The sequence below is a fragment of the Daktulosphaira vitifoliae genome, unplaced genomic scaffold (genome assembly GCF_025091365.1).
Source record: "Daktulosphaira vitifoliae isolate Bord-2020 unplaced genomic scaffold, ASM2509136v1 Scaffold_1, whole genome shotgun sequence".
In the NCBI taxonomy this organism is placed as follows: domain Eukaryota; kingdom Metazoa; phylum Arthropoda; class Insecta; order Hemiptera; family Phylloxeridae; genus Daktulosphaira; species Daktulosphaira vitifoliae.
In genome coordinates, this window is record NW_026099572.1 from 74,252,740 (window position 1) to 74,265,935 (window position 13,196).

General features: G+C 39.2%; 4 protein-coding genes across 4 annotated transcripts; 1 reads left to right on the plus strand and 3 right to left on the minus strand.

Moving 5' to 3' along the window:
* Positions 1-856: 856 nt before the first annotated feature.
* LOC126898072 (uncharacterized) lies at positions 857-2,035 on the minus strand. The gene has a single exon (XM_050672022.1). The coding sequence runs from the start codon at positions 2,033-2,035 to the stop codon at positions 1,178-1,180; it is 858 nt and encodes a 285-aa protein (XP_050527979.1). The 3' UTR covers positions 857-1,177.
* A 790-nt stretch (positions 2,036-2,825) lies between these two features.
* Positions 2,826-4,226, minus strand: LOC126895430 (uncharacterized). Its single transcript, XM_050667279.1, has 2 exons — positions 4,175-4,226; positions 2,826-3,760 (listed from the first exon to the last, which is right to left on the minus strand). The coding sequence occupies exons 1-2, from the start codon at positions 4,224-4,226 to the stop codon at positions 2,826-2,828; spliced, it is 987 nt and encodes a 328-aa protein (XP_050523236.1).
* A 520-nt stretch (positions 4,227-4,746) lies between these two features.
* LOC126895438 (uncharacterized) lies at positions 4,747-6,402 on the minus strand. Its single transcript, XM_050667291.1, has one exon. It carries the CDS (start codon positions 6,400-6,402, stop codon positions 4,747-4,749), a length of 1,656 nt encoding a protein of 551 aa, XP_050523248.1.
* Positions 6,403-6,979: 577 nt separating this feature from the next.
* LOC126898103 (FYN-binding protein 1-like) lies at positions 6,980-8,007 on the plus strand. The gene has a single exon (XM_050672055.1). The coding sequence runs from the start codon at positions 7,007-7,009 to the stop codon at positions 7,613-7,615; it is 609 nt and encodes a 202-aa protein (XP_050528012.1). The 5' UTR covers positions 6,980-7,006; the 3' UTR covers positions 7,616-8,007.
* Positions 8,008-13,196: the final 5,189 nt, after the last annotated feature.

Below are 13,196 nucleotides of genomic sequence, written 5' to 3' on the forward strand. Positions count from 1 at the left end.
GCGTCTTCCGCATCGGAACAAGTCCGTGTACTCCGGGCGCGGCGGATAATTTCTGTAATCTGGCCGGCCGGACCGTACTTGAGCACTGCGGGAATAATATATATATATATATATGTGAAATATACATGATACACCACTGACCAATAACCTTATAACCAGCAATGCTAAAATTATTTATAGCTCATAAAAAATAAATTTATAAAAGAAAAAGAGGCTCAATACATTATATTAAATAAATAAAAGAAAAAACAACAATACGATACCCAGTCCCGGATGGGACTCATCCTAAGATGGGGATCTCGGCCCCGGGAATGGCCGACGCCTTGTTAAATTAGTGCATTATTAAGATGAACGACACTCACAAAAAAAAAAAGAAACTATAATTGGCTGCACGCACANCACGAAAAAAAAAACTATAATTGGCTGCACGCACACAGAAAACAGACCACGACGGAAGAGAGCACGAAAAAAATTCCTACACACCGGGCGAGACACAACGACGACGAACCCGTTCGGGAGAGGGTATCGGCTTAACGATTTACAAAATATACAACAGATAAAAATATGAACAATATTAGAGTTATACAGGTATGGACAGTGGTGGCCAGTGTATGTGTCATATAGGGAACGATTGTTAAACTGATAAAGAATATTGTGTGTATAGCGTTCACCTTGACAGCAACAGTACAGTTTTCTGATTACACGGCCGGATATAACGTACGCGCGCCCATTAGCAAAGCAAAACAGTAATCTATCNATATAACGTACGCGCGCCCATTAGCAAGGCAAAACAGTAATCTATCTATATCATAAAATTCACATTTTGTCACGTTACAAAATACTTAACAAAGTAGCTATATAAAACATAATGACCTAAATAACAATTTATTAAACATATCAGACAAACCATTATGTAGTAGCATCACGCAATGGTAGCTCTTATAAATTTCTCTCTCTATTGTAATAAGTAAAAAAATCAATAAATCAATTAATAAGTTTCCTTTGTAAAGTGTAAGGCACAAGAAAAAAAAGGAATATCTAAGAATAATTAGGACTATACAGAGTAAGTATTTAACTAGGAGCTTAGTTAAATATGAAGGAAAGGGTCTTATAAACATTTTTTTTTTTTTTTTAGTGCTAATTAAGCTAAATCAAAATTAAAATAAAGATTTCAAATTTAATTGGTAGGTAATAAAACTAATTTAACTACTAGTCTAACAATTACTCCCTGCTTGGTGAGCACCCTGACAACGCGTACCACACCATCACTTCCAGGTAGTAGCTCACTTATACGACCCAATCTCCATTTTAAAGGGGGCAAGCTATTATCCTTCAGTACCACCATTGCACCCAATTTAACATTTTCTTGAGCTTTTAACCAACATCCACGAGCTTGGAGTGTACTCAAATATTCAGAAGACCATCTTTTCCAGAAAGATTGAAATGTTTGTTGTAAGAGCTTCCAACGGTTTCTCAAATCAACTGGACTATTCAACACTGACTCCTCAGGCACTGCTAATAATGTTTGACCAATAATAAAATGACCAGGAGTGAGACAATCTAAGTCATTTGGATCTGAAGTCAATGGTGTGAGTGGTCTAGAATTCAGAGCTGCTTCTACTCGACACAGAAGAGTACAGAATTCTTCTAACGTCCAAATATGAGACCCCATTGTTCTAACCAACAAGGACTTGGTAGATTTTACAGCTGCCTCCCAGAGACCACCAAAGTGAGGAGCACTAGGGGGGTTAAAATGCCATATACAATGGATATTCTTTGTGATCTGATCTCTATTAGCCGGGTCATTAACAAGTTGATGAAGATGATTCGCTGCTCCAATGAAGTTTGTGCCACAGTCAGAGTAGATCGAGACTGGTAGACCCCTTCGGGAAACAAATCGATCCATGGCTGCCATAAATGCTTTGGTGGACAAATCTAAAACCACTTCTAAGTGTACTGCTTTAGTAGACATACAAATAAATAAGGCAATATAAACTTTAAATTCCCTGGCCTTCTTCAAACTTAATTCTTTCATTAGTNTCCTTCAAACTTAATTCCTTCATTAGTAACGGACCAGCATAGTCTATTCCGACATCTGAAAAGATCCTGCATCCTTGAACTCTGGGATTTGGCAGATCAGCCATTCGAGGCTGGGGGTTTACAGCAGCTAATTTTACACAGATAGAGCAACCTTTTATAACTTTATATACAATCTTACGAATACTTACAACCCAAAATTGTTTTTGAATAAGAGAGGTGAGCAATCGCATACCGGCATGACAAGCAAATAAATACCAATGTTGAGCAATCAATAACACTAAATGAGAATCCTTGGACAAGAGTATTGGATGTTTTCTTTCGTATGAGCAATTAGCATTTTGCAGTCGACCTCCTACTCTTACTATCCCAGCTGTATCAATAAATGGACACAATTGAGCCAAATGTCTGGAACTAATTGGTTTCCCTCTGGACAGCTCTTGCACTAGTACAGCAAATTGACAATTTTGTGATTCTTTTACCACTGCAACAAGAGCATTATTTATTTCTGTAGTTGTTAAAAATGTTTCATTGACATTAACTTTTCTTCCTTTTGGCACCCAGCGTCTTATCCAAGCAACAACACGAAGTAAATGTATATAAGAAGAAAATCCACTGTACCATTCAACCTGGACTTGAATGTTGAAGGATTGAACATTAACTTGTTGAATATCGGGCAACAGACTGGTTGGCATAGATTCCCAATGTAAATTCCATTCAACTACTGGTTTCTTTAAAAAAGCTGGACCCTTCCAATATAATTTATGGTTAGGAAGTTCAGATGGTGACTAGCCACGTGAAGCACAGTCTGCAGGGTTTTCCTCTGAACAGATATGAGCCCAATGACAATCAGGGAGCAGTTTATGGATTTGATTGACACGATATGAAACAAATGGTTTTAAAGAAACATGTGGATTGAGCAACCAAGATAAAACAATTGTTGAGTCAGACCAAACATAAACATTAAGAGAACCTAAATGGGTTTCTAAAATTTTCTTAAGGCGAGCTAACCATATTGCTAATATAACAGCACCACATAATTCTAGTCTAGGGATTGTAAAAGATTTCATTGGAGTCAGTTTTGTTTTAGACCCGAGCAGGTATAAATACACGTTCTGAGCAGAATCCATTACTTTAAGATAAGCTACAGCAGCATAGCCCTTTTCAGAAGCATCACAAAATCCGCAAATTACATAAGAATTTCCTAGTGCAGCTCCAATGTACCTAGGGACTCGGATTGATGTTCTACAGCCAAGAGAACTAACAAACTTATACCACTCCTCAGCTATATCTGCTGTCAACGGATCATCCCAAGTTAACTTTGCCTTCCACAGTCGCTGCATTAAACATTTGGCATAAAATAACATAGGAGCCAAAAACCCTAAAGGATCAAAAATCCTAGCAATTACTGAAAGTACTACTCGCTTTGTGGGAACACACTTTATAGCACTTATATCATAAGTAAAGCAATCGGTATCAGGGATCCATTCCATGCCTAAAACATGAATTCCATCGCCACGATCAAAAGCCAGAGGATTGCATGCACAATCTTCATCTAATAAGTCATCCAAGAGGTCCACACAATTACTTGACCACTTCTTAAGTGAGAGACNGATCCACACAATTACTTGACCAAGTATATACTTGTTGCGCCATGACACTCCTAAATTAACGGTTGGCGTCAATAGCTTATAAGGATCATGTGGACCGATAATACTTAAACCTAAAAATTAAGTACATAACCTTTAAATGATTAGTTTATATATTTAAATGATGTTGTGGCCTTATGAGCTAAGGGATACAACAAATACTCTCTCTGGTGTTTGGGTATTGAATGATGCTATAGCTGATCTGCCTCCTTCATGAATCACATGAGCTGTACATTGACTTGTTCATCTGAGCTGATATTCTCTATTTCATTGAATCCTCTGCACAGGACAGCAGTACTTTAAAACTGTAGAATAGTGTCTACATTGTTCATAGCAACAATGTGGGTTTTATTTGAGAGCACTGTATGAGCTTACATAATAACCATCTACGGTGTGTAGAAGTACGTAGAGCACGTTAAAACAATGCATGAGCTTGCAGGTTAGAGAACATACACATATTTAAAAACCACAGAAACGTTAAATTGTACTGACAACAGCAACAGCAGCTGATAACAACGGTACAAGTGCGTATTGCACCATATCCAGTATTACCAACTAGAGGTGAACATATACTAAATTGATAACTTTTTTATCGGGCTCAAACAATACTTATAATGTTTTCTTAAAAAATTAAATAAAATAATACTTATTGCCAATGTGAGTTTAAAAGCAACACTATTTGGTTTGTGATAAAAACATTTTTATTGCAGGTCTGCAGACTAAATTTTCAAAGTTGTGACATGTTTCTACTAACATAATCATGCAGGTTTAATACAGTTAGATTATTTCAAGTATCCTACTATATTGTTCATTTGAAGAACAATTTTGATTATCAATATATAGCTATTTATTTCATAAATATTACATTCATATAATTATTTATAAGCGACCTATTTTCGCTTATAAATATGATTATTATAATTATGAATTATTGAATTTAGCAACTAGGACAAAAATTGACTATTAGACTAATATAATTGTTGGGAGAGGTATTAAACCACCTCACTCTTTTATAATCTGGTCATAGCTGCTGTAAATTGTAATATCTGATTTAGGTGAATTAATNTAACTGAATATTATCATTATTCCATATCTGTGGGAATATATCTGCACCTAAAAGTAGATCAACAGGAGCTGGTGTATCAAATGATGGGTCGGCCAGAGATAAGTGTTTACATTCAGCCCGAACTTGAGATGGTAACTGTTGAGATGGCATATTTGTAGTTATTGAGCTAATAACCCACGCTTTAATTTTAATTTTAGGAGACTGTATATCTTTTGGTCCAATAAGTACTTCTACAGAACCACTTATATCTGGAATCTTTTGGCTAGATAAACCAGTAACAGGAATAGTCCAACGAGATGGCCGAAAGCCGAGTTTGTTACAACAATTTAATGTTAGAGCGGTGATCTGAGAGCCAGGATCAATTAAAGCTCGAATTAAGTGATTATTACCGGCTATGTCCTGAACACAAATTATGGCAGTACCTAATAGTATAGAAGGTATTTGAAGTCTTCCTAACATGGCTGCTTGAGATGGTCCAGCAACTGGTTGTGACCGAGGCTGGTCTCTGTGTAAAAGAGCATGATGGCGGCGAGAACAGATCGAGCATGCTGATGGACATTTATACGACATATGACCCTCAGCAAAACAGACAAGGCACAATCTATGTTTACAAGCAATATCATACCGTTCATCAATAGACAGCTTATTAAATTGTGGACAATCTTGAAGAACATGGTAAGCTGAGCAGCAAAAACATTTACCTGAGCTGGCTGGTTTTTGTATAGGGAGTCGCTGACCCTTAGCAGTTGAAAGGAAAGCAACACGTTTCTCATGCTGTGACTGGTAATTCGGTTTTTGAGCAAAATTACCAACTGGTTTTTTAGAGACCCCTGAATTAGAAGGAGCTATCCCGGCATTTTCTAAAATTTTGATTCGATTTTTAACAAATTTAATGATATCCTGAACCACTGGATACTCTAGACTATTTTCTGCTTCAAATAACCGTCTACTATGAGTAGGTAAACACCGAGCTGCAATAGAAAATAGAAGAAATGAACCGAGATCTGGTATCCTCATGAACAATAGTGTAGCAATACCTTCATCAAATGTATGAATAAACTGTCTAAGGCTAGCAACATTTTCTGAAGTGCCAATAGAGGCTTTTAACATATTCTCAATAATGCTAGCAGCTAGTTGCCTAGGTTTATCATATTGATCAACTAATGTAGACCAAGCAATAGCATAGGTTTCATCTGATACAGTAATCCCTTTTAACAATTCAGAAGGATCCCCTTGGAGACAGCTTAACAAATAATAGAATTTGTCAACATTTGAGAGTGTAGGTCGCTTATCGACTAAGGACTTGAAACGGTCACGAAAATCTGGCCAATTGCGTAGTTCGCCATCAAATTTTGGTAAAGGCATATTGGGCAATTGAGAATTGCATGCAACTATTTCAGAACCAGCATTAGTGGACATTGTAGAAAGCACATCCAAGACAGGGGGGTGCACAGGAAGTTCAACAGATGATTGGTCTAATAAGTTTGCAGAAAGCACAGGAACACATGCTGAATCAGCTTTAAGGGCAATAGCTTTAATTTCAATAATTTCTTTATGCACAGCCAATTCTGTGTTATGAGAAAATTCATCAATCTCCCCCAAGTCTATCATAGCATCCAACAATGCATCATTTTCAGTAGAAAAGGCCATCCACCAATAGTCTAGATCACCTATAGCTACCTTTAAATGTCTGTATTAATCAAGGTCTTCTTTTACACCCACAGCCAAATTATAAATGCAGTGAATATGAGCAGCAGCAGCATCTCTTTTAGCTGTGGCCGGTTGCTTAGCTCTTAAGTCTCTTTTATCATCAGCCATGATAAATAATAAAATGTGAAAAAATAAAAATTTATAAAATAATAAACCGCTAAAAGAAATCTAGATGATTATAAAACAATAAAGACTATATAGACAAGTAGAACCAACTAAAATTACTTAAATATCTAAAGTGATTAAACAATCACATTAAAAAAGAAAAAAAAAACCAAAGACAAAAACTAACCAATAAAGGTAAAACCAACAAAATATTCAAACAATAAAAACCAAACTAATTAATCAAATCAAACAAATTATAATGACCAAATAAAGAAAAAATGGCTAAAGAGTGATCCAACAATAAATTGTGCGAGCAACGCTCAAAGCACTCACCAAGCAAAACACGTTTCTTTAAACCATAAACTTAACTAAATTAAATCATAAAGTTAACATATAAATCTATAATAACGCTCGGCCGTCCGTTCAACAAGTTTGGACTATGCCCCAGCATGATCTGCAGCGGCATCCCGAACTATGGGCCGCTTTTGTGCAAGGTTGGCAAACTTGCCTTGCGGGCGTCCCGACGCCACCGCCTGCACCGATTCCACCAGCAGTCCGGCCACCTTTTCATCCGCATACACGCCACCCGGTGCCCCGGCAGCAGCATACGCACACGTTCAGAGTGCCTGTGAACGTCAGAGCTTCACCACCATCAAGGGCTCCCTCTGGCAGCGTAAAGTCGGCCACCGGCTCCACGTCGTCAGCCCAATCATCCACCGGGTTGACATACAAGGAGAGGAAGAAGCAGCGAATGGTGGAGTATCGCAAGGAAAAGAGGAAGGAGCTGCAACGCCTAGCGAAGGAATTGAAAGCTCAGTCCTTACCCTCTTCCCAGCAACACAGGTTGGAAAAGAAGTCGGGAGAACGGATAAAGCCACCTACCCCCATGCCGAGATCCAAACCACCATCGGAAGTCTCCAGTATTGTTACGGAAGACATTCAGATGGACATAGAGGACCCGGTAGAGGGAGAAGTAGTGCCATCTCCCGACCATCTCAGTGAGGACATCGAGACCTTCCTCAATCCAATACCACCATCTGCTCCCTAGATCTCCTTGCTCTTTCCTTCCCAATCCTATCTCCTCCTGGGAGTGTCACCCGCTATCCTTAGAGGAAGGCGATAGTGAACACCTCAGAAAGCCCGTTTTCCCGAAAGGGACTTAGCGATGCTATAAAGGAGAGGATATAGAGGAAGAGAAAAGAATTGTATCGACTGAGATTTAGTTCACCGGTTGCACAGCTTAGTGAGGGAGAGTTGACACGGCCCGTAATAGCGCACTATTCATTTACCGTGAATCAGCACGTTATCCGGTCGTGATTATCAGCTGTCCACCGTCGCACTCATTAGTGTTGACGATAACACAAGTTTGTCTTATCCGGCGGTCGGTAGATAGGACAGGTCAGGGGGTTTAGCACCGCGAGACACGTCGGCGACTATGTAAACCAGTTCANTATTTAAAAAATTGTGGCAATGAGATCATGATAACGGTCATCAATGATTTTCATCAGCAGTCGAATACAAAACAAATTTGTAGTATTCCTTATCTAAAAGTATTCGAAAATTATATTTATAAGCAGGTAGTAAATGCTAACGACTTGTGTCAACGCGACCAATGTCTATTGTCTACATATAAGTTAGAAATAATAAATCAGAAAACCCAAAACCTTTAACATATATTAGTTAACAAGAAACGACGATAATATTCGGTGCATTATTTAATATATGTACACATATATTAAATATTTACTGTATACCTACATGTGATAATAACTCTATAGTCAATTGATTCATTTAAACAGCCTACGATCTCGGCTGGGTGTATAGGGGACTTCCATTGTCAAAAGTCAACTAAAAATACCTTGATATTTTAATGTCTAGATACGAAGAAAACTACACTAAAACATGTTTATAAAAATTTTTAGGAACTGTAATTTCCGTTCACGTTCCTTAAAAAATGGAATTTGTTCATTTTCCTCGTTCCTTTATTTTAAAAGGAAGCAGTTCCTAGCTTCGTTCCTTCAAAAAGAACTCGTTCCAGGAATCCGTTCCTTTTGGAACCAGTTCCTTCTCAACACTGGTTGTAGTACAGATGTCGCGAAAGTTCTCAAAAACGTCAGCCAACAACAGCACGTCGATCTTTAGGTATAGGTCGCTGTACTCACCGAGGGTTGAGCATCTGAAACGGTTCCACACCTCTGTGGCGTGTCTATAGTCGTCGTCATCGATATTCGTCTCATTCAACTGACTATAGAAAGCGTCGCGGGGTGGTAGTATCGTTTCGTCCAATTTAGCCCAACTATCAGTGTACTCGTAAGGGTATACGCCTTTACGCGTAACCAACGGCATATCTTCCGGGCGGAACACCTTGGCCGTTTCCCGGAATTTAACGAAATCGGGTGTCATTAGGTTACCGGCCAAGGTGGACAGGGAGGAGGCCATGAACCGGAAGGTGTCGACAAACCGTATGGAGAAGTTATTGGACACGTGTTTCGTGACCGAAATATACTTCTCCTCGGAATTCGGTATGACCGAAATCCTTTGGTCGTCGTACCCCAATTCAGTGACGATGAAATGCGCGTCGTAACCCGAAAGATTGTGCAAGAAGCACGGCACAAAGTTAACAGTCTTCACTTACAGGTTACACGCATTGCACAACGTCTTTCTGAATCGGCCCGATAGATGGCAGTGGTCTGCGACTTTGGGGTTGGAATCCTTGAATGCCGTGCGACATAAGTCGCATAGCATTTTTTCCCCATGCCTGCGCACATCATCGACAGACATTCGGATGGGAACGTTAGTTTTACGCAACAATTTGGAAATGTTGCGCGTCACTTCCGTTACAGCCATTACGAATGCCTTGGCGACCTCTTCGCGATCCTCAGAGCCACGGTATATTACCGGTGATTGCGGTATACCGTAGAGTTCGAGAAGCTCGGAGGGCACAACGTCCGATGTTTTTACCATGAACTCGTAGCTCATAGGATGGTGTGTGTGCACAGTCCTAGTATAGGCACCTATACGATTGTCTGTTTGCTCCAGAAAGGCCTCAAAATCAGCGTAAATGACAAACGGTAACCGTTGCGTCTTTACCCACGCGTCAAAGGCAACCTTACTACCCTCTGCCGGCATAACAGGTAAAATTGGTTTATTCTTGCCGCATATTAACTTGTGTTGCTCCAACGCTTGTTTACCTCGAAGAATATGTTTCTTAGGTTGATCATCAAAGCTAGTGAAGCAACGTGTGCAAGTGTATATGCGACATTTGTGTTTAGTTTTTTAGCTGCGCACGAGCCTCGAAAAATCTGAAATGTACGCGTAATGATACTTGTTAGAGTCACCGATATACAACAGGTCAAAATGATTTTGTTGTTCTTGGTCGGCGACTCTTAGTGGATACACCGACCACTTCATCTTAACGTCGTCCCGTTCCAAGCCGTACACGCTGACGGACACGTTAGGGTTAAGCCGTTCAAATATTTTAATTTGGAACACAGGTGTGGGGGACGTCAATCCTGTGAAATCATACCTGTGTTCCTCGTTAAAATATTTTTGATTAACACGCGTATTATTATTAACCCCAATGTGTCTCGCCAAAGTGGACCACTTGAAACAGGACTGATCGATGTTTTGTGGGTTGATGATTGCTCTTCTATGGAAAATTTCGGGTGGGACTGGAATATATGATGAGCCGGCGAGGGGCGTATACTTGTATACGCTGAGCATGAGTCCGTCGATATGCGCTAGCGTGAATCCGCTACCCCTACCTGAGTATACGTCTTCCTCAGCGAGCATAATCTCGAAATCGTCATTGACCGCACCTACAATGTCCGTGTCGGACAAAAACACCCTAGCTCGTGTCTTGAAGGCACAGTCCTTGGGCGGTGCTTCCGATCGCGGTATATCGTAAGAAGCCTCCAATTTGAGATTATATTTAATAGGCCGACAGCTGCGATTCCACCGAGTTTGGCAACCAGCTCAGATTTAACAATACGTAGAAAATCTCGATAGCTCGCGAAATTTTCCACGTTTTTCCGATAAAACCAAACGGCTCCCCTCTCCAATGCGGAATCAATCTCGATGAAATTTTTCGCGTCCGGCATTTGTATACGCAACCTTTTCGATTTTACCCTACTGTTGTTAGCCTTACGTTTAATCGAATGATGGTGTAGAACAGTTGCGGAAGAGGTGGCTATGAAAAAATGTGTATAAAACAATTTGTGTATCGAAAATATCGAAATATTCAATCAAAAATATAAAAACTTACCTTGTGCAGCACCAGTAAAATGTACATCAGCCATTGTTATTCGATTTTAAATTTAAATAAAAAAAATACTAGTACTTGTATACATTTAACAGAATATTTTTAAGCAATGTTTTAGCGAGCCGTTATTAATGCTTAATCAAAGAGTGAATAAAATCTTTAGTAACGTCTTTATAAATACGGTTTGTTACTATATTATCCGCTGCACCAGTNCAAAGACAAAAAATTCAGTTTTCCTTCATGCAGACATGCATGCAATTTATATACGTTTTAATTATTATAGTTAAATATAGTTATTTAAAATAGCGTGAAAATTAAAGTGTAATGTTTATACATATTTGTCATTAGGATTTAAAACAGACGCCTTTGTAAAAATTATGACTGTCTACCGTCTCTAATGCGTTGACGGAACAAGAATGCAATCCGACCAGTCGAGACTATTACTTAATTAAAAATAATTAATTAAAGTTGTTAAATACAGTAATCATTTATAACATTGAGAGGGATACGTGTAATAATTCAGACAAAAATATGTATGACATTAATCGATAAGTGTATTACAATTATAATAATAATATTACAATCATTAGAATATATGTTCCAGCAATTATTATCGTCGTCGTCGCCGTCGGCGGCGGTACTAGTAGTATTTATTTAAAAATGTGTTTTGCTATAAGAAAACTCTAACAGTCGTCATTATTATATATTGTCGACAAAAAAAAAAAATACTGATTTATTATTCACTATACCAATAACGGTCAAACTTATAGATCGTATATTAACAATTAATGTAATTGACGGCGACATCGACGCCGCGTTAAGCCATCTGCTGTATTTATCTCGAGTGCTATAGTATAATCATCAATACAGCCATCTGGCACACAATGTTTCGAACTTAATTTTTTTTTTTTACAAATTAGGTAAAATTAACATTTTAAGTACTGACTTTATCTAAATATATGCATGTCGCATATCAAAATAACGGATTCGACGTTTAAAATTCATACTTTTCACCGTAACCGTATAGCTTACCTGGAAAATGCATTTTTTTTTTTCGTCAAAAAAAACGATATTACGTATATACTATATGGCAGAGCATAATTTAGGTGCGCGACAAGTTGTGTTAGTTAACGTCGTGTTTCATTACCCCCCCTATCATATGACTTGGTGGAAGAGGAGAGGTTCCTCACCTGCCTTAGGTTAGTTTACGTTAGGTTTCGATATTCCACGATCCGCGTCNCCTCTTCCGGTGCGAGGCGTGGGCCCAGGAACGGGACTCGCTGGAGTCCCGTCTGGGGTCCACGATCCGCGTCGGGTCCTTGGTGGACCTCATGTTGGGAAGCCGGGAGGCGTGGAGGCTCGTCCAGGCGTTCGCGGAATCCGTCCTGAAAAGGAAGGAGGAAGCCGAACGCCTGAGGCAGCGGCAGCCGCGCCGCCCGGTACAGGAGGACCTAAGGCGCTGGTTTAGGCCGGTGCCTTAGGTATAAGTGTGCTTATATGTTTGTGAATTATTTTATGCCCCCTTCGCAAAGTCCTGCCCCCACCTCCACGTGGTGCAACCCGGGCAACGGATCCCGACTTTTGGGATCCGGCTTACGGGGGAGGCCATACCACGTTGTGAATCAGCTCTTGATTAATTTCGGGCTGATTCACAACGTGGTGGTGTGAGTTTTAGAGACGGCGTGGGCCGCCCTGAGGCAATACCTAACGGTAGTTCCGGGGCGGTCCGCATGTAGGCCGGTCGTGTTAAAAAAAAAGGTTTCGACGTTCCCTCTCCCATTGCATTATGTTAGTTTACGTTGGATTTATTCCCCCCTCCTCCACACCTCTTCACCATCACCACATGAGGTGTGGAGAGTGGGTGAAGCGGGGGGAGCCAAAATCCTCTATATTACCCTACTATTACACTACGTATGTTAGTAGTAAAAGTAGGAAAATACGCTATTAATGAAGTTGATTTAAATGTAGTAGCTTCAGATATTGGACTAACCATTCTAAGTATGAAAATACTTAGACTACATCTTACCTAATCTTATCTTATCTTATTACCTAAGATACATCTTAGGCGGAAGATGTTTGACGTTAGTTGGATCCATAGTTTATTAAATAATAAAATTGACTGTCCAGCATTTCTTGATATTATTCCTTTTAATGTTCCTACAGTTCATTTACGGTCTCAAACGATGTTTTATGTTTCTCCTGTCCAACAGAACTATAATCTATTTGCTACGGTCAGTCGTATATTATTAGAATGTAATGAAGTTAGTCAGAAAGTGGATTTCTTTTTTAATTCTTTAGATATAATAAAAATATCAATTATATAGTTAAGAATCTTTACTTATATTGTTTGTTTTTATAATTAATTGTA

What these genes read in the sequence shown, in the direction of transcription:
- LOC126898072 (XM_050672022.1), bottom strand. Translation starts at nt 2,035, where the DNA reads ATGAAAGAATTAAGTTTGAAGAAGGCCAGGGAATTTAAAGTTTATATT.
- LOC126898103 (XM_050672055.1), top strand. Translation starts at nt 7,007, where the DNA reads ATGCCCCAGCATGATCTGCAGCGGCATCCCGAACTATGGGCCGCTTTT.